The 24,327-nt window shown below is 60.6% G+C and overlaps 1 protein-coding gene across 1 annotated transcript; it reads right to left on the bottom strand.

Moving 5' to 3' along the window:
* Positions 1-1,117: 1,117 nt before the first annotated feature.
* B4GALNT4 (beta-1,4-N-acetyl-galactosaminyltransferase 4) lies at positions 1,118-15,620 on the bottom strand. The gene is made up of 20 exons (XM_074275032.1): positions 15,052-15,620; positions 11,643-11,758; positions 11,471-11,563; positions 11,286-11,381; positions 10,902-10,992; positions 10,694-10,794; positions 9,913-9,980; positions 9,147-9,225; positions 8,986-9,052; positions 8,769-8,906; positions 8,577-8,686; positions 8,387-8,487; positions 7,880-7,974; positions 6,827-7,802; positions 3,800-4,134; positions 3,542-3,695; positions 2,880-2,952; positions 2,626-2,779; positions 2,325-2,451; positions 1,118-1,925 (listed from the first exon to the last, which is right to left on the bottom strand). The coding sequence occupies exons 1-20, from the start codon at positions 15,206-15,208 to the stop codon at positions 1,811-1,813; spliced, it is 3,246 nt and encodes a 1,081-aa protein (XP_074131133.1). The 5' UTR covers positions 15,209-15,620; the 3' UTR covers positions 1,118-1,810.
* Between the last annotated feature and the right edge of the window lie 8,707 nt (positions 15,621-24,327).

Here is a 24,327-nt window from a genome sequence, read left to right on the forward strand (position 1 = left end):
TCAGGGTGAGGGGATCTTTACATCAGTGATGTCAAACTCACTGGCCCACTAATCCATACAGCAGGACCCCTTCAGGCTGCTTATTGATTGAGTTTTTAAATGTAATAGTATTTGCTTGGTTGAATTTTTATATTGTTAAATATTTTCAAATTTCACTTAAGGATTTTTCCTGAATTATATTTTAATCTGATTCTGGAGATTGTGGCTGAGGGCTACATGTTTGAAATCTCTCCTGTGTATCACTGATAGTGTTTTGCTAGGATACTTTACAAATCTGTTATGGTTCCTTTTGCAGTTATTATTGACATCCTTATGAACACAAATACATCACTTCAGGAAATGCCTCTTCTTTGAACCAATTGCATCTTCTGACTGACTAATGAAAATCAGACGCAGTGGGGGTTGGGGAGGGGTGGCTCCTGAGTTATGGTTTTAGGAGTGTGGATCTGTAAAATACCATGAACTATCCCCTAGCAACCCAGCTCACCACGGCACATGGTGGGGCTGGCCATGGAGGGAACCGAAGAAACAATCGACATTATGGAAAGATCTGCTGGGCCCTTGCTATGAAAAAGCAAAACCCAGATTATGGACTTGGAACCAGGCGAGGGGGTACAACAATCTTGACAAGTAGGCAGTGAAAGGCTCTGGCTGCCGCCTGGACAGAGAGAAACAGGCTGGGGGAGGAGCTGAAGACAGCTCTCAGTGGATCAGCTCAGGCTGTCCTGAAGTCCAAGGGAGGAATGCTGGGCAGCAGAGCCCTCTTGGACCCGGACTTCTGGGCTAGGGCATAGCCAGACATAGAAACGGGGGCTGGGCACCTGTAGGCTGAGGCCCATCAGGCCTGTCCTGGGCCTGTCCTCTGCTACAAGTTTCTCTTCAGGCTGATTGTGTCTATTCTGAAAGTCTCCATCTCAGGTGAATCAGAATGTGGGAGGGGGGAGGAAGGGCATCTTTTGGAACAGGGAGAAAGAGTGTTCCTGGAAGTCAGAATCAAGACCAGAAAGAGGCTGGCCCTTCAATTGAACCAGGGCCCCCCCTGCCCCCGACACAGGGTGGGGGATCTGGCTCTGCCTTAGCAAGGCCCTCTGTCAATGACTCAGGCACAGTAGACAAGTCAGGAAAAAAATGAAACGTTTCATTTTATTTTGAATAAAAACTCAAAGAGACGGAACAGTTAGGAATTGTGAAAAACTTTCTCTAGGACACAATTTCACAGAAATCATCTTGCACAGTGTGGGCCCTGGCCACTTGCCCCAGGATCGGGTTCTTGGGAACGGCTGCCTGCTCCCCAAGTGCTCTGGGGGGGACCCTGACCCAACCATAGCAATAGGCTGGGTGTCCGAGGGAAGGGGGAGGGGGACTTGTCCTTTCCTCCCTTCCCCCTTCTGCCTCCTTCTCAGTCAGACTGGCATGTCTCTGCAGAGCCTGCCCAGCCCCAGGAAGGGGGATCCCTGGGGCTCTCCCCCCTTTCAGACTGTGGTCGGGTGGCTGACCCACCCTCCTCTGTCCCTGGTCCCTCTCCCGCTGGGGCCTCTAAGACAAGGTTGAATGCACTTCTCCAGGCCAGGGGGTTCACCTTCTTTCGGAAGGGAAACAAGTTCTGCTACCTCTCAGAGCCAGAGGCGACTCCTCTGGGGCAGTGGCGGGGAGGGGGCACGGGGCTTGTTTCTCCTTTGAAACTGAGGGAGCTCTCCCAGAGTCCCCTCCCTCGGAGAGAAAGGAAGCTCCCAGGGGCCTGGCGGAAGACCTGCAGCCACCGTGGCGGGGCCCCCTCCAAGGGGCTCCAAGGCGTCGGCAGAAGCTGAGCTCAGTCCCGGGGGCCCCTCTTGCTCCTGGCATCCCACATCCCCCGTTTGGAGTGGTAGTGGTGGTAGAAGTTCCGGAGCCGGAGCCGCTCCACCTCCAGGCCGGCCTGCAAGACCCTGCGGGGAAGGCCGGGAAAAGCGGACTCAGGAAACCCGAGCCGAGCGGGAGGGGGCTGCGTGTGCTCTTCCAGGGGGACAAAGCCCCCCCAATTCTTTCATCTCCGCTTCCTGGAAGGCCCAGGTCAATCTCTTCCCGCCCCCCTTTTTTGGCGATCTGCCCGGGATCACACAAGCAGTGTCGGAGGCCCCTAGGAGCTCAGCTGCTCTCTCCGCTCCGCCACCCAGCTGCCCCCAAACCCGCTTGGTTGTGGGGGTCCGCCTCCCCAAGCCCACAATCTATCTGCTTTACAGTGGGAACGCAAGCGTAAGGTCCGAGGGCAGGGACTGGCTTCTGCCCTTGTCTCCCCAGCGAGTCCTCGGCACGGGGCACATGGGGGCTGGGCGGGGGTCGGACACCTGTCCAGCAGCTCCCAGTCCTCGCCGCCCCAGCGGTCCCGGAACTCCTCCGTGTTCATTCCCCCGACTCGGTCGAAGTCCGACTTGTAGATCCCGAAAAGCCCGAAACCATTCACCTCCCAGTAGCCTGAGAGCAGAGGGAGGAAAGGGGGAGTCTGGGCCCCCAGGAGCTGCCCCTCCCGCCGCCCGCCCCTCCCCCCGGGCTCTGTTCTGGTGGGAACGAAGCGACCGCGCTTCAGGAAGGCGGGGGGGGGGGGGGTCCCTCCCGGGGTCGTTTCCCTGCCCGACGATCGGGGACTACCATGGGGGTCCACAGGAGAGCTCCCGCAGCCGAGCCGCATGACCACGGGGGCGAAGGCGAGCTTTCCCTCCACACAGTGCTTGCGGATCCCGTCCAGGATGTTGAGGGGAAAGTGAATGTGCAGGTCACACAGGAACACGATGCTGCTGCCGTCCTGCCACACAGCGAGGGTCGGCCCGCCCGCCTCGCGCGCCCCGCCCGCCGGCCCCGCCCGGCCCGCCCCGCCCCCGTCCGCGCGCCCTGCCGCGGGTCACCTCGATGGCGTCCACGCCCGCCTGGAGCCCCGAGGCCCGCTCGAAGTTCCCGGTGCGCTTCAAGTACTGGTACCTGGGGGGAGGGGGGTTACGGCGGTGGAGAGCGGGGCTTAGGAGCCTGAGGGAGGGGCCGGGGCGGAGCCCGGGGCAGGGGCAGGGGCCGGGGCGGAGGCTGGGAGAGGGGCACGGGACGGGGCGGAGCTTGAGGGAGGAGCGCGGGGCGGAGCCTGAGGGAGGGGCAGGGGCGGAGCCTGGGCAGGAGTCCGGGAGAGGGGCGGGGGCGGAGCCTGGGGGAGGGGCACGGGCCGGGGCGGAGCCTGGGGAGGGGCACGGGCCGGGGCGGAGCTTGAGGGAGGAGCACGGGGCGGAGCCTGGGGGGGCACGGGCCGGGGCGGAGCCTGAGGGAGGGGCAAGGGCCGGGGCGGAGGCTGGGAGAGGGGCACGGGCCGGGGCGGAGCCTGAGGGAGGGGCACGGGCCGGGGCGGAGCTTGAGGGAGGAGCACGGGGCGGAGTCTGGGGGAGGGGCACGGGCCGGGGCGGAGCTTGAGGGAGGAGCACGGGGCGGAGCCTGGGGGAGGGGCACGGGCCGGGGCGGAGCCTGAGGGAGGGGCTCGGGCCCCAGCTGGGAGAGGACGCTAGGAGGGGCCCCAGGTGCGCCTTACCTGGGCAGTCGCGCCGCCCGCAGCGCCCGCTCCACGTCCATGTCGTCGCTGTCGAAGTCCACCAGGACCACACTGAAGCGCGTGTCGCCCGTGAGCGCGTGCAGCGAAGCCATGTCCCAGAGGAAGCGGGTCACCCAGCGCGCCTGGTTCTTCACTGGGGACAACGGGCGGCCGGGGCTCAGCGGGGCCCCGCGGGGCCCCGGCCCTTCGCCCGCCACAGCCCGCCCGTCTGGGCCCCGGCTCTCCAGCGCCGCCTACCTGGCACCACGAAGTGAACCATGACGTCCTGGCGCCAGGCCAGGCGCACTGGCCGGCAGAGCAGGGGTTCGGGGGCACGACTCGGCGGCTCGGACGGGGGCCGGGCCGGGGCCGCCTCGGGGGCCGCCCCGTTGTCGCCGTCGCCGTCCAGCTCGGTCTCGTCTTCCCCGTCGGCCCCGGCCCGCGTCCGCGGCAGCCGCAGGAAGACGTACTCGGACAGCCGCAGCCGGCCGTGCCCGCCGCGCTCCTGCAGCTCCAGCTCGAGCAGGTAGCGGCTGCCTCGGGCCGAGTCCCGGCGCTTCTCCACGTTTACGATGCGCAGCAGCGAGAAGCGCCTGAAGGTGAAGGGGGCGCGGTCACGGGGGCTCGGGGCAATTCCCCGGGACCTTCTCTCGCCGGAGCCCCGGGACCCCCCCTCCATGGAGCCCTGGGACCTCCCTCCCCCCGCGCCGGAGCTCCGGGAACCCCCTCCATGGAGCCCCGGAACCCCCCCTCCATGGAGCCCCGGGACCTCCCCCCCCGCGCCGGAGCTCCGGGACCCCCCCTCCATGGAGCCCCGGGACCCCCCCTCCATGGAGCCCCGGACCCCCCCCCCCCCCCCCCCCGCGCCGGAGCCCCGGGTCTCTTTCTGCCCGCCTTGGAACGGGAGACGGGCAAGCAGAGCGCTCCTTCGAGCCAAACTCCAGCCCGGCGGCCGGGGGGGGGGGGGGGGGGAAGTACTTAGCGGAAGGAAAACTGGCGGAGGGGGCGCAAGAGCCCCCTCTGTGTAGAAGGGGGTTTCAGCTGGGAGGAAGGCGGGATAGTGGGGGGGCAGCCAGAGAAGAGGCCGAGGCCGAGAGGATCCGAGAGCAGTAAAAGGGGGAGCAGGGACAGTGGGGGAGGGGCTCTCCCTGTGCCCGGGACTTTCTATTGCATTTATGGAGAACCCCAGCAGCTTATTAATGGGGTGAGTGCGCGCCGCGGGAGGGAGGCCCCTTTCAGCTCCGTGGAGGGGCAGCGAGGAGGGGGAGGGGAGAGCAGAACCCATCTTTGGCGGCCACTGCCAGAGGTGCGGGGAAGGAGACCGGAGTGAGACCCCGAGGCCGTGGCCGGTGGGACCCCAGAGGGGAGGGAGGAGGGGTGCAGCTCGAGTCCGGAGGAGGGGAAGGGCCGGGGTGGGGGGGAGGGTGAGCTCGGGCGGGGATGTGCTGAGCCGAGGGCATCTGTGCGCCGTCCAGCTGGTGATGGGCGTGGGGCACCGGACCCCAGAGAGGTTAGGGCTGGAACAGGAAGCCTGAGAAGGTTCAGCATAAGGATGGGACCCGAGACCACGGGAACTGAGGAGGATTCCTAGGGGAGGGTGGGGAGGGGAAGGAGGAGAAAGCCCGGGGCGCCGCCTGGAGGCAGATCCGGCACAGGAGGCGGCGGAGGACCCAGGGAGAGTGAGGGGAGAGGGCCGGAGGGCTGTGCTAAGCCTCGCGCCCCGGGAGATGCCGTTATTTCCATTTTGCCCTGGAAGAAACTGAACTCCCGGCCCAGGGCTGCGGCCAAGAAAGCCCGGGGACGGAGAAGAGGCCTAGAGAGTGGGCGCAGGACTTCAGGGGGAGATGAGGCAGAGGCCGACGAGAGAAGAAAGAAAATGGAGGCGCCGCTTGGAGGGAGGCTGGACGACAACAGGGGGGGTGGGGGGCGGCTAGAGGCTGAGACTTAGGCAAACGGTGGGCAGCCGGGAACAGTCGGGGAGAGGCCGAAGGGCAAGGGAGGGATGGCTGGAGAGGATGGAAGCGGAGGGGTCCGACCTAGCCCAGAGCCCGGATGGAGCAAGGGCAGCCCTGGGACAGCCCCTGACCTCACCCCTTAACCTCTGAGGGCCTCTTACTTCGAGCACCCCCTCCCCAAAGCCTTCCTCGTCCGGGAACCCAAGGGAGCGGGAGCAAGAGCAGTTGCATTTGCAGGGGCGGCTGGGAGCCTCCTGGGAGAGACTGGCTGCCTCCTCCTGGCAGCGGGAGACTCCCCTTTCCTGCTTCCGAGACTTCCCCTGGCACCACCGTGCCAGGTCATGCCCACCAGTTACGGGTGGCCCACAGGGCCCGGCTCCCCCCCAGTGCCATCCACTCTTCGACAAGTCACAGAAACCCCAGCTGCCAGACGCCCCTCCTTTCCCGCCCCGGCCAGTGCTGCCCATCAGCTGGAACAGCTCCCCAAGAGATGCAGCGCTGAACGCCCTCTCCCCTCTCCCCTGCTTCCTCTCCCGGGTTCCCTCCCCAGCTCTGCCCGGGGCTCACCCATCGTGCCCCCGGCCTCTCCCCCACGCCCAGCCCCCCTCCCATCCAGCCCTGACTGTGAGCTGGCTTTTCTCCACTGGAGACACTCTACCTCTCTTCCTCCCTGGACTCCAGTGCCTCCCACTTATCTCCCAACAAAGTGCTCTTAACATTTCCGGCCTTCTTGTACTTGATTCCCCCCCCCCCCCAACTCTGCCATCCAGCTGCCCTGGCTTTCCACTCTAGCTGAGGGCCTGGCATACAGTAGGTGCTCAATCAATGCTGACCGACTGATCTCGAAGAGCATGCTCCATCTTTATCTCTGGTCGTCCCTCATCCCTGGAACGCCCTCGCTCCTCCCGCCTGCTTCCTAGTTCCCTGTTCCCTCTCCTGGGTCCCCCTCGCAGACCCCCCCCCCCCCCCCCCCGTGACCTTTCCCCTTCTCTTCCCTTCCTCCGTCTCTGGTGCACCCGGTCTGTGATGCGGGCCCTGAACTCAGCCCAGGGCCTGACCCAGCGTTGCCAGCTGCGCCTCCCCTGGCTTCGGGGTCTGCTGTGAGGACTGGCCAGGGGCCCTGGGCTCTGGCCCACGTCCCCTCCCCTCCTGTTGCATGCAGCCTCGGTCTCCCTTTGAAGTCCCTGCCCCAGGCAGGACCCCCAGAGCCAGGGATGGGCAGCCAGGACTGCAGGGGCGGGTGAGGGGCTCCAGCTGGGCCAGCCCATCCTCTCCCCCTGCCCGCTAGTTAGCCACCCCTTGCCCCCGCCCCCAGGCAGCCCCCGGGTACCCCTCGTGCAGGGTGTTCAGCCGCTCCATGTACTGGGCCACAATGTCCACAGCCTCAGACTCGGGCAGCTGGAGGTTCCCAGACACATTGCACCGAAGGTCATTCCAGTCTGAGCGCAGCAGCTCAAAATCCATGGCCCCCACACTGAACGTGCGCTGCCAGTTGATGGCGTCCTCCGGCCAGGAGCCCCTGGGCGGGGCCGCCTCCTCCTCCTCACTGTCCTGGGACGTGGCGGTCTCCTCGGGGCCGGCCTCTGCTTCCTCCGCCCCAACCCTCCCCCCCGGAGGCCTGGCCTGCGCCACCTCTGACACCCGAAGGAAGGACGTGACGGGCTCGCCCCGCTCGGAGGAGGCGTTGGAGGCCGGGCCGGGGAGCCCGGTGCTCAGGTCCAGGGCCTCCGGAGGGAGGCTGACTCTAGAGGTCCTCCTGAGAGAATTTCGGGGCCTCGGAGGCCGAGCCGGGGAGGCGCCGACTGTTGGAACTCGATGACCCGGAGGCCGGCGAGGTGCCCGCAGATGCACCCTCTGAAGAGGCCGGGGGTAGAGAAAAATGCCAGGCAGTGGGGGCTGCCAGGGGCCCCGGGCTAGCCAGGGCCGGGGCCGCGGGGGCCGCGTCCGAGGGGGCCGGTGCTGCCCACGGTGGACCCTCGTCACGTATACTTTCTCTGGCTTCTTTGGGGATCGTGGGGCGTCTCCCCGCATGGGAGGCCTGGGGGGCAGTGCCCGGCCCAGGAAGAGGGCGGTAGCCAGGGCTCCCTCGGGACCCTGGGGTGTGGCTGAAGCCGGGGGGGCCCAGCTGAGGGCGCGGGTTAGCCGGGCCTCCCGCCCTGGATGGGGGTCGGGGCTGCTGTCCTTGGTCCCTTGGGGGTCCCGAGTGCCCCAGGAGGGAGAGTTGGTCCTGCTGGCGGAGGGCTGGGCTCCTGTGGGCTCTGGGCTGTCCGCTTCCTCTTCCTCCTCTTCTTCCTCCTCCAAGAAACCTGGAGAGAAGGGAGGCCGCTTAAGGAACTGCCTGCGGGTGGGGAGAGTTGGGGGGGCTCTGGCCGGGGGCACTCACTGTCTGGGTCGAGGAACAGGAAGGCTCCACGCCCGACCCCCTCCTCGTCCCCTTCGTCTTCGTCGTCCATCTTCATGTATTTGTAAAACCCAAACCTGGGGAGGCAGGGAGGCTGGACTAAGAAAAGTCTCCTCTCCTCCCTGGTCACCTTAGGTAAGCAATTCTGGCTGGACCTGGACACGGTCCCTCCCCCCCCCAGCCCTGCTTGGCTCCTGTGGGCACTGCCCCCTCCGTCCCCCAGCCCTGCTCCGCCCCGGTGGGCACTGCCCCTCCCCCAGCCCACTCAGCCCCTGTGGGCACTGCCCCCTCCGTCCCCCAGCCCACTCAGGCCCTGTGGGCACTGCCCCCTCCGTCCCCCAGCCCTGCTTGGCCCCTGTGGGCACTGCCCCCTCCATCCCCCAGCCCTGCTCGGCCCCTGTGGGCACTGCCCCCTCCCCCCAGCCCACTCAGGCCCTGTGGGCACTGCCCCCTCTGTCCCTCAGCCCACTCAGGCCCTGTGGGCACCACCTCTCCAGGTACAGTGGGGACTCCCGGTAGAAGCACTTGTTACTAGTTTCCATATGTGTGAGTCGCGTGAAGTCGTTGGGATACACAAAGGAGAGGTAGACCTGGAGGCGAGGGTCCCAAAGGTTAGAGGTCATAGGTTAGAGGCAGGACCTCCTTCCCGGAATCTCAGGGCGGGGCAGAAGTCACTTACAAACTGCAGGCCCTGGTAGCGGGCGATGGGGAAGTCCTTGACCACGTAGGTGGGGGCGTAAGCGCAGGGCACCAGCACGTTCTCCAGACGGGACGGCTCCAGCCTGGGTGCTGGGGGCGGGACGGAGGGGGAAGGTCGGTGACCCTGCCCCAGCCGCCGTCGCCCCTCCGGCCCGTCCCTGCCCCTCCTCACTGAGGAAAAAGGTGTCCCGGGCATCGGGCCTCAGCATGTCCGCCCCGAGCTCCTTGGGCTGTGGCCCCAGCTTGGTCACGTGGCTGGCCAGGGACTGGGGGATATGGCTCACGTGATCCATCTTTAGGGACGATTCATCTGGGGGGAGAGAGGACCCCTGAAGTCGCCTCCTTCCAGTGCGCCCAGGGGCCGCCCGCTGCCCCCTGACCTCTCCCACCTGTGTAGAGGGAGATGTGGGAGGAGCCGATGACCTCGAACTTCAGGCCGGGAAGGAAAACTCGCCACTAGGGAGGGAGGGAGGACACGTTAGAGGCGGGGAGCTCCGGAGGCTTCTGGGGCTGCCCCGCTCTGGCCCCAATCTGGGGGCTCAGGACTCACCCCCACTTCCACATGGTCAGATCCCCGGTCATCCTGCTTGTGCAGCAACTCAAAGTAATAGCGCCGGGAAGAGGATAGCCTGGGGGGGGAGAACCAGAGGGGCGCTGAGGGGCCTGCCACCAAGGGGGGGGAGACTGGGGAGGGGACACTGAGGGGCCTGCCACTGAGGGGGGAGACTGGGGAGGGGGACACTGCGGGGCCTGCCACTGAGGGGGGAGACTGGGGAGGGGGACACTGCGGGGCCTGCCACTGAGGGGGGGAGACTGGGGAGGGGGACACTGCGGGGCCTGCCACTGAGGGGGGGAGACTGGGGAGGGGGACACTGCGGGGCCTGCCACTGAGGGGGGGAGACTGGGGAGGGGGACACTGAGGGGCCTGCCACTGAGGGGGGGAGACTGGGGAGGGGGACACTGAGGGGCCTGCCACTGAGGGGGGGGAGAACCTGAGGGGCCTGCCACTGGGGGGGAGAGAACCAGAGGGGCGCTGAGGGGCCTGCCACTGAGGGGGGGAGACTGGGGAGGGGGACACTGCGGGGCCTGCCACTGAGGGGGGAGACTGGGGAGGGGGACACTGAGGGGCCTGCCACTGAGGGGGAGAGAACCAGAGGGGCGCTGAGGGGCCTGCCACTGAGGGGGGAGACTGGGGAGGGGAATGCTGAGGGTCCTGTCTCCCAAAGGGGGCCTGTGGTGTATTCATTTAGGAAGAATCACTGGGGCTTGAACCCTCAGATGGGAGGGCCATGGCCGGGAGCCCACCGAACTCTCACCGCTTGGGCTTGGACACCTGGGAGCTGAACTTGGTGAATTCCCCGGGCGCTGTCCACTCGGAGCCGGTCTAGAGTGAGGAATATGAGGGGAGCGAGTGACGCGGGCCCCGTTACGTGGGGGCCCACAAGCAGCCTGGAGGCGGAGGGAGACCCTGAGACGGCTCCGAGAGGGCCCTTCCCCACCAGCTCGTGGCTTGCCGTGGCTTTGACAGGAAGTCACTGGCCACTGCTTGGGACCCTCTGGCTGCAGGAGCTCCCTCCCTCCTCACAACTGGAGTCGGCGGGGCCCTGCCCGGCCCTCTTGCCCTCCCCGGCCTGGCTTCCGAGTCTGCCTTCTCCCCTGCGGGCACGAGCCTCCCTCCCTGAGGGTCCTCTCTGCAGTCCCTAGCCATGGCTTGGTTCTCTGGGCTGAAGGAGCCCTTCCCTCCAGAACTCGGTTCTTGGGCCTTGGACCCTTCCCATGCTGGCCTGACTGGTCGTTCCCTTCTCCTCCAGTGCCTGGGACTCTCCCACGGGAGGGTCTCCAAAGGCCCCGGGGATCCAGATGTTGGCTGCGCACGGGGGCTGCGGGCACAGGGCCGGAGCTGGCTTTCCTGGGCCTGGTCTTCCTCACCCCAGCCCCCTTACTGATCCAGCCCACCTTCTCCTCCTCGGGGATGATCTCTGCCTTGGGGTCAGCGCCCTGGCCCAGCCAGCTCTGCTTCTGACCAAGCCACAGAGAAGCGGGCCCTGGGGCCCATCACTGGAGACCCCCGGCCCTGGAGGGAGGTCCTGGGCCTACCTTGCCTACGTAGGCCACCAGCTGGGCACCTGCCGGGCTTTCATCGGGGCTCAGCCAGAACTCAGAGTTATCGTCGGAGGCCACGGAGAACTGGACGTCACCTGGGGACCAGGCAGGGGCCCGCGCTCCAGCACCACGGCGGTGCTCCCCCACCGGGGGATCCTGTGGTCTCCCCCCCACTCCCCCCTCCTGGGCCCTGCCCCCATACCGTCTCTGATGGGGTGGATGTAGCCAAAGATCCGCAGGCCGTAATTCTTCCACTTGGGCGACACGGCCAGTTTCTTCACCGTCGTGCGGCTCTGGGCGGGGACGACGGGGCGGCCGGTGACCTCCTGACCCCAGGACCCTCTCTGGCCATGCAGCCCCTTCTGATGTCCCAGAGCTAACCCTCCCTTCCCAATGTCCCCTGGGCCTCCCAGCGTCCCCCGACCCCTCCAATCTCCATCCGCAGCCTCCTCCCCCGATATCTCCTTGGCTCCCAGTCTCCCCCTCCAATTCTCCGTTCCCCTTCGACCATGGCTCTCGGGCTCCCCAAGGTCCCCAGGCCTCCCCGCCTGCTGCCCCTTCTCTGGCCCACCAGGGGCACACTTACATGGGGAAACAGTGGGAAATGAAGATTCCTCCTCAGGCTCCCCACGGTGCCTCCACACCAGTCCTCAAACACGTGCAGGTTGACCTTCCCCCTGTACTGTGTGTGTAAGCGCCCGTTGCCCCGTCACCCTCTGGCGGGAGCCGGGCCGGGAGCCCCCGAGAGCCCTCACCGCCCCCGGCACTCACCTCCTCCTGCCACGGGGGGGCCTGGCGGGTGAGGTTCGGAGGGGATGGCCGCCCCCCCTGGCCAGGGAAGGTGCTCAGCTCCCGCCCGTCGGCCTGCGGGAGAGAGTGTGGCTCAGGTGTGGAGAGCACAGGGGTGAGAGGCGCGGGGTGCCCGCCTCGTGGAGCCCCTTACCAGCTGCTCCTCCTCACGGCTCTCACTGGAGTCTTCCACCCTCCTGGGGGGGGACACGACCTGGGATCCTCCTGCCCCCTTTCCGGCATCCGTGACCTCACTCAGCTTTTCTCCATCTGCATGGGCAGAACGTGGGGGAAAAGTCGCAGGGCCCTTCCTCCAAAAGGAGGCTCCTTGGGCCTCCCCTGCCCCAGCGGCCTCCCACCTAGGCCAGGCCCCGCTTCCAATCTCCCCAGCATGGAACTGCCCTTTCAGGGAGCAGCTTGGTGGGGAAGGAGGGGAGAGGTGCCCGTGCTGATGCAGGCTCACCCAGGCAGGCCCCCGGGGGACCTGCGTGGGCTTAGGGCTCGCAGTGGAAGAAGGAAGCTTCCTGCGTCCCAGGGTTAGCTCGTGTGGATGGGCCGGCGGGAGGGCATCTCCTGGGAGATGGGATGGGCCGCCGATGGGGCCGCTGGGTACTGGGAGATGGGGTGGCACGGGAAGGCTGCAGGTGGGCACGCCAGGGTGTCACACAAGGGAGGAGACCCGAGAACTGGGGGCCGGGTCAGACAAAATGGAGAGGTTATCGATCAGACTCCCGAGACCGTTCAGACGGGGATGGGAAAGAGAGCGGGGCTTGGGGACCGAGACGGCAAGGCCGGCCATCACCTCCTGGGAGGCGAGAGGAGCGCCGCTGGAGGCCCGGGCCTCTCGGAGCGCGGCAGCTTGTCTCGCCCTTGGAGAGGGGGGAACGACGGGACGCTCAGCGGGAGCGGGGAGTGCAGGGCTGGATACGGTCGGGCACGCCAAGCCCCAGATGGGCAAAGGGCCAGAGAAAGGAGCAAATTGTGACAGGAAGCCCGTCCGGGACAGGCGCGAGTCAGGAGTGAGGTCCGGAAGGAACCAAGAGGGCGCTGCACTGAGGAGGGGCAGGGCAAGTGGCACCTACCAAGGCCCGCCACCCACCGGGAGGGGGGCCCCAGGAGCGGCACCGAGGCAGCTGAGCCTGATGACGAGGCCGAGGACGGCCGAAGCGAGATGCCGGGAGGCCGGCCCGGGCCCGAGGGCTGAGTCTGCCCAGAAGGGTCTGGGGGAATGAAGTCCCGGTCCAGATCTCCCCTCCAATGCCCGCTGCTGGCTGACGCTGGGGGTAATCTCCTGGGCCGAAGTTCCCTCAGGCTCTAGACTGGACTCCCCGAATGATGGCCTCGGGACCCTGCCCCTCAGAGCTGCCCCTTCTGTCCTCCCACAAGCCCCTTGGAGCAGGGACGGGCTGCCTCCAGCGCAGCCTCTGCCACGTGGGCATTAGCCTAAATGCGCTTGCAGCTCCAAGGCACGGGCTCCGAGAGCTCCACTGGGAGGTGACGGGGAGAGGGCGCCCGCCTGACCCTCTGCTCCACGGCCGCCCGGCTCCCAGGGAACATCCGGCGGCAGTCAAAAGGTGTCGGGGTTGGCTGGAGGGATTCCCGCCTTCCAGGGCGCCCTGGGCTGGGGGCGGACATCCTACCGGCCGGTGCTCTGAGTGGGGTGCCAGACAGAGACAGGGGCTAGCCCCAGAGACGGGGAGCTGCCGGCCGGGCCCCATTGGGCCAACTGCTCCTCACGCCCCCTCCGCATCTCCAACTGGGCGCCCCCCCACCCGCCATGAGCTGGCCAACAGGAGTGCCAGCCCAGCAAGTGAGGCTGTCGGGCCCTTCGGGGAAATTGCCTCCAAACTCGCCCAACGGGGGCTCTGCCTCCTCCTGCTTCTGGGGGATGGCCCAGGACCCGCCTCTCTCCTGCTCCGAACCGGGCTCGGAGCTTCCAGACCCCCTCCCCTCCATCTCCACACAGCTAAGGCGCACTGTGCCTTCCCTGGGCCCCCTGGGACAGAATGCACACTCCTGACCCCCACGCCAGCTGCCTCTCCCTCCTCCACCCGCCCGACCCCAGCTCCAGGGCCAGCGGCCAGGGCGTCTCTTCCAGGCCCGATGGGAGGGAGAGGCCGCTGGGATGGAAGGAGCTGCCGGGCTCTGGCCTCTGACTCCGCACACCCCGGTGGGTTTCCCAGAGAATCAGGAGCGGATGCTGGGGTTTCCACTTCCCCATATTGGAGAGACTCTTGCTCTAATACCTCCTCCCTTTATCGGGGGCTCCGACCCCCCATGGAGCCAGGTTCCCAGCTAGAGAAAGGAAATGGCTTTCCCTTTGGGGAAGGAGAAAAACCCTTCTCCCTGGCCGGAGGCGGCTCTCGCCCCCCCCCTTCTCACCCGCCCTGTCTCAGTCCACCCCACGACATCCTCTTCCCAGAGCTCAGTCCTCTCCCCCAACCGCAGCCTCACACTCCTTAATGCTGCCCCCAGGTCTCAACTGTTTACTTTCCCCAGGCCTGCGCCCCCGCCCCTGCCCTAAGGGCGCAGCTCCTGTTCCAGCTTGGCTAGACTCCCTCTCCGCCCCTTGGATCCCATTTACTTCGGCGAGCCTGGAAGCCCTTGGGCAGGGATTGGTCCTAATTGGGAACTCTTGGGGCGGGGTGGGTGCCTCGGGCAGGAAATCTGAGCAGGGGGCGGGGGAAGAGGAATGGCCCTGGAACCCCGAGTGGACAAGGTCCTTCTGCGGAAGCCCTTTCCGTCCTGGAATCCCTCCGCTAACCCCCCCCTCCCGCCCCCGGCCCTGCCCTCTGGAGCCTCAGTTTCCAATACACAGCCCTGAGGAGACAAGGTGCCGCTGGAGGATGCCGACTCCCAGGTGCGCTGGGACCCCTGACACCCAACCCAGAGGATCCGGGATGCGGGACGGAGTCTGGGTCTTTGCTGCCCCTCCCCAGCAGCCTTATCAGACCCGGGGGCGCAGGCCTAGAAGGAGGTGCCGGTGGCTTGGAGCACTTTCTGATGAAAGGGCCAGGCCCCTTTCCCCCGGACCAAGGGACAAGCCACCGAAAGCCAGGGCTGACACGTGGGAGGAGGGGAAGTGAGAGCAAGGCCGGGAGCTCCGAGCTGGCCACGGCTGGAGAGTGGGAAGCGGGGAGCCACGGCTGATCTTGGAGCAAGGCAGGGCCAATGGCCAGGACCGTGCCTTTGCTGAGCGGAGGATGGAGGATGGAAGCGTTCGGGGATAGGGCAATTTTGGCCCGGCCCTCCCACGGAAAAGGCCAGACTGAAGAGGCCCCTGCCTGCCCGGTCGGGATGGTGGCCAGACCGCTCTGCCACAGGTTCCAGGGGTCCTTCCCTGGCCTCACACTGGCCTGCCTCTCAATAACCTGTTTCTTGCCTAATTCTAATGGGGTGTGAGATCCTCCCCCCCAGGACCCCACTGAGGGGTTCTTTCCCGTCCAGGGACCCCCAGAGGTGATGCTCTCAGCGGGCCGACCGAGCTGTTCCCCCCATTGGCCCCAGGGCTGTGTGGAAGAGGAAGGGAGGCAGCCGGGGAGCCCCCCTGGGCCGGAGCCTACCTGGGCCGGAGCCTCCGCTGAGGCGCAGCCGGAGCGCTCTGCCCTGGCGCACGAGGCTCAGGTGCAGGTAGGTGAGCCACGCGGCGCAGGTGAGCAGCACCAGCAGCAGCAGCAGGCGGAACTGCTTGCGAAGCTTCTTCACTGGGAAGCGCAGCATGGTCAGGGGTGGGTCCCGGCTGGCCCGGCCGGGGCTCCCCGGGCCTGCCTGGCCGCCCTCCCCGCCGCCTTTCTTTCCTCCTGCTCCCGCTGTCCCTAGCTGCCTCGGTCCCCGGGCACCACCAGCCTCATGCTCCCCGAGCCCTGGGCAGGGAAGGGGCGGGCAGGGCTGGAATGGACCAGGCTGGGCAGGGCCCGGATGGGCCGGCCGGGCAGGGATGGATTGGGCAGGGCCGGCACTCCCTCCGTCCTCTCTTTCACTCCAGGGACAGCCAGGCCCGGACCCACTTCAGCGCCCACCGCCCGGGTTCCGGGCTTCGTGCATTGGCCAGGGGGCCGGAGCTCCGGGCCAGCGCATGACCCCCTCCTCTTTCTCCCGCCTCTTCTTCCTCTTCCTCCCCCTCCCACCTCTTCCTCCTTCTCCCCTTCTTTCTCTTTCCTCCCGCTCCTTCTCCCCCTCTTTCTCCTCCTCCTTGTCCCCCTCCTTTCCTCCCTTCCCCCTCCTCTTCCTCCTCCTCCTCCTCTCTGTCCGCCTTTGTTCTTCGCAGCGGCCTGGGATGGGGCTTCCCAGGCGGGCCCGGCTCCGCACCCTTAGTCCCGGCGGCCCCAGATGCTTTCTCGCTGCGGGAGCCGCGGCGGGAGCTGGACCGAGAGCAGCTGCAGCAGCGGCAGCAGCAGCGGCGGCCGCGCTGCGATGCTACCCACCGTGAAACGGGACGCGGACCGGCCGCCGGCAACCGGCCAATCATCGGTCTCTTTCTCCAGGCTGACCAATAGACGACCGGCGGAGGCGGAGCCTGCTGGGGTTAGGCTGCACCTAGCGTTCATCTCCACGCCAACGCGCAAACATCCACCTGGCGGACGGAACTATCAACGGCCGGGCTGGGGGGGAGGTTTGGCAGCGCGGCCTCCTATCGCTCGGACCTCATGCTCCCAGAACTCGGACCTGGCCGGCGGATGGATTATTCCCCTAATCTATGTGGCTGCGCCCTATGTGGTGGCGAGTCTATGAGCCGGCCGGCCAGGAATGGAAGCGAGAGCTCAGCTTCCGCCCCTTGCCTGGGATGGTCCCTCCCTAGCGGGACTGAGGGGCGGTGGCTGCGGGCAGGAGGCGGGAGGGATGCTGAGGATGGACCAGGGAGGAGGGAGAAGGATGAAGGATGGAGGATGCTCTGAGGTACGGGCAGGCCTTTCTAAACTCAACCAGGCCGGGAAGCCTCTCCCCGAGTCTAGACCGCTCCCGCCCGGCAAGCCCGGGATCTGGTGATCGGGATTTCCATTTATGCGTGTGCTGGCGGGGAAATCGCGGGAGGATCCCTGAGCTCCATCCAGCGCCAGTGCGGGTTTGTGCGCTGGTGCGCGGGGCTGGATGTGTGGGGGTGCTGGTCCGTGTATGGGGGTGCAGGACTATGAATGGGGTGCAGATCTATGGGAGTCTGTGTGTGGATGTGCGGGTCCGTGTATGGGGGTGCAGGACTATGAATGGGGTGCAGATCTATGCCAGTCTGTGTGTGGATGTGCGGGTCCGTGTATGGGGGTGCAGGACTATGAATGGGGTGCAGATCTATGGGAGTCTGTGTGTGGATGTGCGGGTCCGTGTATGGGGGTGCAGGACTATGAATGGGGTGCAGATCTATGCCAGTCTGTGTGTGGATGTGCGGGTCCGTGTATGGGGGTGCAGGACTATGAATGGGGTGCAGATCTATGGGAGTCTGTGTGTGGATGTGCGGGTCCGTGTATGGGGGTGCAGGACTATGAATGGGGTGCAGATCTATGCCAGTCTGTGTGTGGATGTGCGGGTCCGTGTATGGGGGTGCAGGACTATGAATGGGGTGCAGATCTATGGGAGTCTGTGTGTGGATGTGCGGGTCCGTGTATGGGGGTGCTCGTCTGTGAATGGGGGTGCCGGTCTATGCCAGTCTGTGTGTGGATGTGCGGGTCCGTGTATGGGGGTGCTCGTCTGTGAATGGGGGTGCAGATCTATGCCAGTCTGTGTGTGGATGTGCGGGTCCGTGTATGGGGGTGCTCGTCTGTGAATGGGGGTGCAGATCTGTGTGGGTCTGTGTATGAGGGTGCTGGTCCGTGTATGGGGGTGCATATCTATGGGAGTCTGTGTATGGATGTGCAGGTCCGTGTATGGGGGTGCAGATCTATGAATGGGGGTGCAGATCTATGGGAGTCTGTGTGTGGATGTGCAGGTCCGTGTATGGGGGTGCAGATCTATGAATGGGGGTGCAGAGCTATGGGAGTCTATGTGTGGATGTGCGGGTCCGTGTATGGGGGTGCTCATCTTTGAATGGGGGTGCAGAGCTATGCGAGTCTGTGTGTGGATGTGCAGGTCCGTGTAGGGGGGTGCTCATCTTTGAATGGGGGTGCAGAGCTATGCGAGTCTGTGGGTGGATGTGCAGGTCCGTGTAGGGGGGTGCAGGTCTATGAATGGGGGTGCAGACCTGTGTGGGTCTGTGTATGAGGGTGCTGGTCCGTGTATGGGGGTACAGATCTATGCGAGTCTGTATGTGGATGTGCGGGTCCATGTATGGGGGTGCTGGTCTATGAATGGGGGTGCAGCTATGCCAGTCTGTGTGGATATGGGGGTGCAGGTCCATGTATGGGGGTGCAGATCTGTGCAAGTCTGTGAGTGGGTGTGTGGATGTATGGAGCTGTGTCCGTGTCCCAGCACCACCAGCAGTGGGGTGAGTCTGTTAGGTTGGGACCAGAGGACTCTGAATCCACAATTCCCTTTACTGCACCTGGCAGGAAGATGACTTCATACAATTCAGCCAACAAGTCTCAGTCCTTACTGTGTACTAGGTCTGGAGTTTCTACCTGTCTCTAGCATATGTTCTGGGCACTCTGCTGAGCACAGCATACAAAAGTGAAAGAGAAAGAGGCCCTGCCCTGGAGGAGATTCCTCCTGTCCATAAGACAAGTCCATGGGTAAGCAGACAGGAGGCAAGGCCAGGATGTGGCCTGCAAGTGGGACCTCGAAGGCCTGGATCTTGAAGGAAGAGAAGAGTTTCAAGAGGTGGAGAGAGAGATGCTCTTCCATTGGGCCAAAGATGTCCCCCGTGAATTCAGTACTTGTTAAGCACCTAATCTGTCCCAGGCACTCTATTTAGCACTCAGAATACAAAGAAAAATGAAGCAGTCCCTGCTGTCAGTGGTGTGTGTGTGTGTGTGTGTGTGTGTGTGTGGTTGTGTGTGTGTGTGTGTTTGCTTGCTGTAAGAGACACTGAGAAAAAGATACAGAAAGAGAAAGACAGGGAGAGACACAGAGAAAGATGGGTGTACCTGTAATACACCACCTACACCAGGTGCGCCTGTGCCAGACACTGTACTGTTTGTGGATACAAAGAAAGGCAAAAGCAAGGCCCTCCAAACCATCAAAGAGATGGATACACAGGCTATAGACCAATATGTTGGAGATAACCAACAGAGGTTTCTGTAGATGGCAGATGGCAGAATTTCAGGTGGCACTTGAAGGAAACCAGGGAAAGTGAGAGCTGCGGAAGGAGCCTGTCTGGCCTGTGCACAGCTGCAGACTACAGGCATTTTCAATGGCTGTGCACCAGGCCGGACAGGCTCCTTCCTCAGCTGAAGAGCTGGCTGTGGAAGATGCAAAACTAAACCAGCAGATTAATTAGGGTAGGAAGTTTAGATCAGAGCATCAGCATAGAGAGAGAGATGGTAGTTAAATCTCCACGAGCTGATGAGATCACCCAGAGAATTAGTCTTCAGGGAGAAAGGAAGAGGGTACTGAACAGAACCCGAGGGACACCCACAGTTAGTGGGCATTAATTGGGCAAAGATTCGGCAAAGGAGATGGGAGAGGTCAAACGGAGAAGGAAAACCAGGAGAGATGAAACTTTCTAAAGAAGAGGGTGAAGGACATCGTCAAGTGCTGCTGGAGATCAAGGATGAGAATGGAGAAAAGGCTGTACTGGGGGTCTTGGGGGCCTTCTCTGGGGAGGGCAGTTTCTGCTGAAAGAGGAAGTCAGACGCCAGACTGTGGAGACAGAGGAGAGAAAGCAGAGGCACCAAGTGTAGACCAGTGAAGGCATTGTGTGTAGACAGCCTTCTCAAGGAGTTTGGCTAAAGACGAGGACATTTATGGAATGAAAGTGAAGATGGTTGGATCACTCGAAGGTTTGGGGGATTTTGTTTTAGGTTGAGGAAGACTTGGATATGTTTTCAGACAGCGGGAAAGCAGCCAGGGAGCAGGGAAAGACTGAAGGTAAGTGAAAGCGTTGGGGGTGACAGAGCTGACGAGCTGCTGGAGGACCCAGGCTGGACTGGGATTACTGGGCAACACTGAGGCCTGTGCTTGGGTCCAATCATCTCTGTGTGTCTGCGGTGAGTGGAGAAGCAGGTCATAGAAAGTGGATAAGTTGAAGAGCTGAAGTTAGAATATTGGAAGGACTACTAATATGTATGTTGAATGTTTTACATGACTTCACATGTATTAATATGATGCTTGTTTTCTCTCTGGGTGTGGGAGGGGCAGGAGGAGGGAGAATGTAGACACAAGGCTCCAAAACAAATAAATGGAAAAAAAAAAAAATATATATATATATATGTGGGAGTCAGGGAAGACTGGTGCTTCAGGTGTGAAAGCTGCCCTCCTCAGCTTTGGGATCCACCTGCCACCCAACTCTCACCCGTGGCTCCAAGAGGCCCCGCATCCATACCTGGTAAAACCGATTCAGCAGATGAGCTAAACTAGGTTGAGTAACTAGAGGTCTTAAATCCATTGGTGAGTTAGAAGGTTACTAACGCAAATGTGGGAAGATTTCCCCCCATCAAAATGAGTGATGAGAATGGTTTGTTCCAGTGGCCACGGAGGAGCGCTTTAGAGCTTAGTCGGACACGGGAGACGCCCTGCCCATCCACTGCAGCTCGGGTCATCACCAGTTTTGACTTGACCTGCCACTGGACAGTGATGATTCTGAAAGATAAAGTGAGGCTGACAGATTTGTGCAGCAACTCTGCTTAAATCCAATCTGTCCCCAAACATTTTTTTTTTAATTTATAAGAATTGGTTTATTTGGCTCATGATACAATTTGTTGAACACAAAGCAAGGATTTATGTTCAAGTTCTGGTTTTAACACTAATCCCTCCTTTTTTTTACATTTTTAAAATTAATTTTATAATTATAACTTTTTTATTGACAGAACATATACATGGGTAATTTTTTACAACATCATCCCTTGCACTCACTTCTATTCCAAATTTTCCCTCCCTCCCTTCACCCCGTCCCTTAGATGGCAGGTAGTCACATACATGTTAAATGTGTTACAGTATATCCTAGATACAATCTATGGGAGCAGAACCAAATTTCTTGTTGCATAGGAAGAACTGGATTCAGAAGGTAAAAATAACCTGGGAAGAAAAACAAAAATGCAAACAGTTTACACTCATTTCCCAGTGTTCCTTCTCTGGGTGTAGCTGATTCTGTCCATCAATTGGAACTGGATTAGCTCTTCTCTATGTTGAAGATTTCCACTTCCATCAGCATACATCCTCATACAGTATTGTTGTTGAAGTGTACAGCGATCTCCTAGTTCTGCTCGTTTCACTCAGCATCAGTTGATTTAAGTCTCTCCAGGCCTCTCTGTATTCCTCCTGCTGGTCATTTCTTACAGAGCAATAATATTCCATAACCTTCATATACCACAATTTACCCAACCATTCTCCAACAGATGGACATCCACTCATCTTCCAGTTTCTAGCCACAACAAAAAGGGCTGCCACAAACATTTTGGCACATACAGGTCCCTTTCCCTCTTTAGTATTTCCTTGGGGCATAAGCCCAGTAGTAGCAATGCTGGATCAAAGGGTACGCACAGTTTGATAACTTTTTGGGCATAATTCCAGATTGCTCTCCAGAATGGCCGGATTCTTTCACAACTCCACCAACAATGCATCAGTGTCCCAGCCAAACATTTTTTAAAACCATTTTTGTCGCTACAACAAATGGAGAAATTTTGAATGCTGGAGACAAGTTCACCTATCTTGTCAGTTTGCTGATAATGAGGTTGACGCACGTTGCCAGAGCTACCTCAGTGTTCGGGAAGCTCCAAAGGAAAGTGTGGGAGAGAAGAAGTATCAGACTGACCACTAAACTGAAGGTCCATAGAGCTATTGTGCTGACCCGGATGCCGGTGAATTTGTTGGATGCAAGGGAAATTCAAACAGTCTGCCAGCGCCATGTCAGGAAACCGAATTGCTGCTATTTGAGTTGTCTCAGGAAGACGCTGAAGATCGCCTGGCAGGAGAAGGACCAGGCTCTTGGCTGTCACTGCCAAGCATTCCAGCTCTGCTGCAGAGACTGTGACTCCCTATGGCTGATCATGCTGTTTGCCTCAAAGACTGGTTTATTGAGAACTGGCAAGGCAAGGGTTCACACAGAGCTCAGGAGAGGAGATACCAAGACACTGAGAATTCTGGGATCGATTGTGCCCCACAGGAGATGCTGGCACAGGACTGCCGGGCATGGTGTGCCCACAGCAGAGAAGGAGCTGAGCGGAAACGACTGATTCAGAAAGGTTTTACATGATTGCCCGTGTGTTGACATATCAGATTGCTCACTGCCTCAGAAAAGGGGGGAAGGGAGGGAGGAAGGGATAGACTTGAACTCAAAACAATATGAAACCCTCTTATATGAATGTTAAATTTGTTCTTGCAGTTAAGTAAGGGGAAATTAAAGTATTTTTTTTAAAGAAGCCTCGTATTCTATGAACAAAGCAGAATTGCAATAGCTCAAAAGTTACATGAGATGCAAAAATTAAGAGACGTCTCCCTCCCAAAGGTTTACATGAACGCTTTGTGCCCAAGCAGTGGTTAAGCCTTCCAAGCTCTGAATGGTGTGATCAGCCACAGTTGGACACCCCAACATCATGTCAGTCCTGTTGGAGAACGAAAGACAACAACCCATCGATACACAGTTTATACCAAGTAAATGGAAATTGTGTGTATGGGCAGTGGAGCAGAATACACCCTAACGAGTGGGGGAGCAGGAAAGACCTTGTATTGGAGGTAAAACAGGGAAGATACCAGCCTGGGTAAAGGCATGGAGGTAGTAATTCCTCTTCTTTCAGCCTCTTTTAGGCTAGTTCAGCTTTGAACTGAGATATCTAGAGGGAGAATTCAGAAGTGTATGTTAGAGGCATTGAGAGCAAAAGGCTCTCCTAAAGCAAATGAATTTGTGTTTGATCCTTGAAGCAACATAGCTGTGCTGTAGAAAAGTGTTTTGACAGCTGTGTAGAGGGTGGCTTGAAGAAGTGAGATGACAGTCTATTGCAGTGGTCACAGCTAAAGGTGAGGAAGGATTGACTACAGCAGCTGCTGGGGAACGCATGGAGACAGAAGGACAGAGATACGGATAGTGAGACAGCAATATTCAGAAGCGTGATTGGACAAATACACAGGAGCGGGAGGGACCAGTAAAGGGTAATCCAGAGAGTGGAGCTCTGGGCCCGAGTTCAAATGCAGCGCCAGACACTTTTCACATCTTCCTATGTGATCCTGGGTACATCACTCTGCCTGTTTCCTCAACTGCAAAATGGGGATAATTCACTCATTCCAAGGATTGTTATGAGGATCAGGCCTGGCTCATAGTAGGAGCTGTGTGAATGCTGGTTTCCTTCCCTCCCCCTCCCTCCTCAGAAATGCAGTTAGAACTTGGAGTCAGGGAAGAAGATGGAATGTCCAGATGCCCAATAGTAAGCTGGTGGTGTAAGGCTGGCGTTCCGGAGAGAATGGAGCTATGTCAGTCTGCGAGTCATCAGCAGAGAGATTTTACTTGAGCTGATGATGAGATCACCAGTGTAGAGAGATCACTAGATCATCCAGGCCTATGGGATCCTCACAGCTAGTGGGCATGAGCTGGGTGAGAATCCAGCCAGAGGCACTGAGGAGCAGTTATCCTCCCTCAGTCAACAAAGGGGTCTTTCTGAAGCTCAGGGAAGAGAGGAAAAGCACCTACTGTGTGCAGGCCTTCCTCCTCTCACCCCCAGACTGTTGTAGCATCCTGCTTGCCTCCAGTCTCTTCCCATTCCAGTCCATCCTCCCCAAAGTACAGGTTTGGGCATGTGACTTCCTATCTCAATAAAGGTCAGTAGTTTCCTGCTGCTTTTGAGATCAGATATAAAATCCCCCAACTTTTAAAGACTTTCCCTCTTTTCTAGTCTCTCCTTTTACCCCTCTCCCATCCACCCCCATTCCTAGCACTGAGCCCTCCACCTCCCAAGTCCGGACTGCCAGTCACAGCCACCCAAACTTGGAATGATCTCCTTCCTCCTTCTGCCTCTGCCTCTCTGAATCTGCCCTTCTGCAAGCAGCCTCACCTCTGCTTTTTCCTGGTCACAGTTTGTGCAGTTGCTTGCATATAGTCTTCCCCTTTAGACCAAGGACTTGGCATGGTGCCCGGCACATAGTAGGTGCTTAATCCGTGCTTGTTGACTGTATAGGAACTGAGAAGAAGCTGTTGGATTTAACAATTAACAAATCACTCGTGATCCTGGAAAGAGGAGTTTCAGTCAGGTTTGGCTGGAAGCCAGAGTGGAAAGGATTAGGGAAGTGAGAGAGAAGAAAGGAAGGATGGATGGAAAACTTTTTTTTTTTTTTAGGAGTTTATAAAAGGGAAAGCTTGGTGGCCTCACAGTACACAAAGTGTTGGCTATGGAGTCAGGAAGACCTGACTTATTGTGTGATCCTGGCCTGACAAGTTACTTAACCTCCTGTGCCTCAGTTTCCTTATCTGTAAAATGAGCTGAGAAGGAGATGAAAACCTCTCCAGCGTCTCTGCCAAGAAATCCTCAAATGGGGTCACAAAGAGCCAGACAACCAAGCTCTGAAGCTACTCAACAATAACACATACATTAGATGGAGGAGAGATCAAGGACAATGGCCTGAGAGTCTATGGGGGATCTGGGGATGGTTTTAAAGCAATTTGTTGGATACTATTTATTTTTATATCACTTGAGTTTCCAATCTCTCCCCCTCCTTCCCAAAGTGCCATCTCTTATAAGAATAAAAAAGAGGGAAAAAATCTAGTTCAACCAAACTATCCCTCACAGTGATTCAGTCTGACACATGCAATGGTCCATTCCTAGAGTTCT

This window comes from Sminthopsis crassicaudata, chromosome 6, assembly GCF_048593235.1.
Source record: "Sminthopsis crassicaudata isolate SCR6 chromosome 6, ASM4859323v1, whole genome shotgun sequence".
Lineage (NCBI taxonomy): Eukaryota > Metazoa > Chordata > Mammalia > Dasyuromorphia > Dasyuridae > Sminthopsis > Sminthopsis crassicaudata.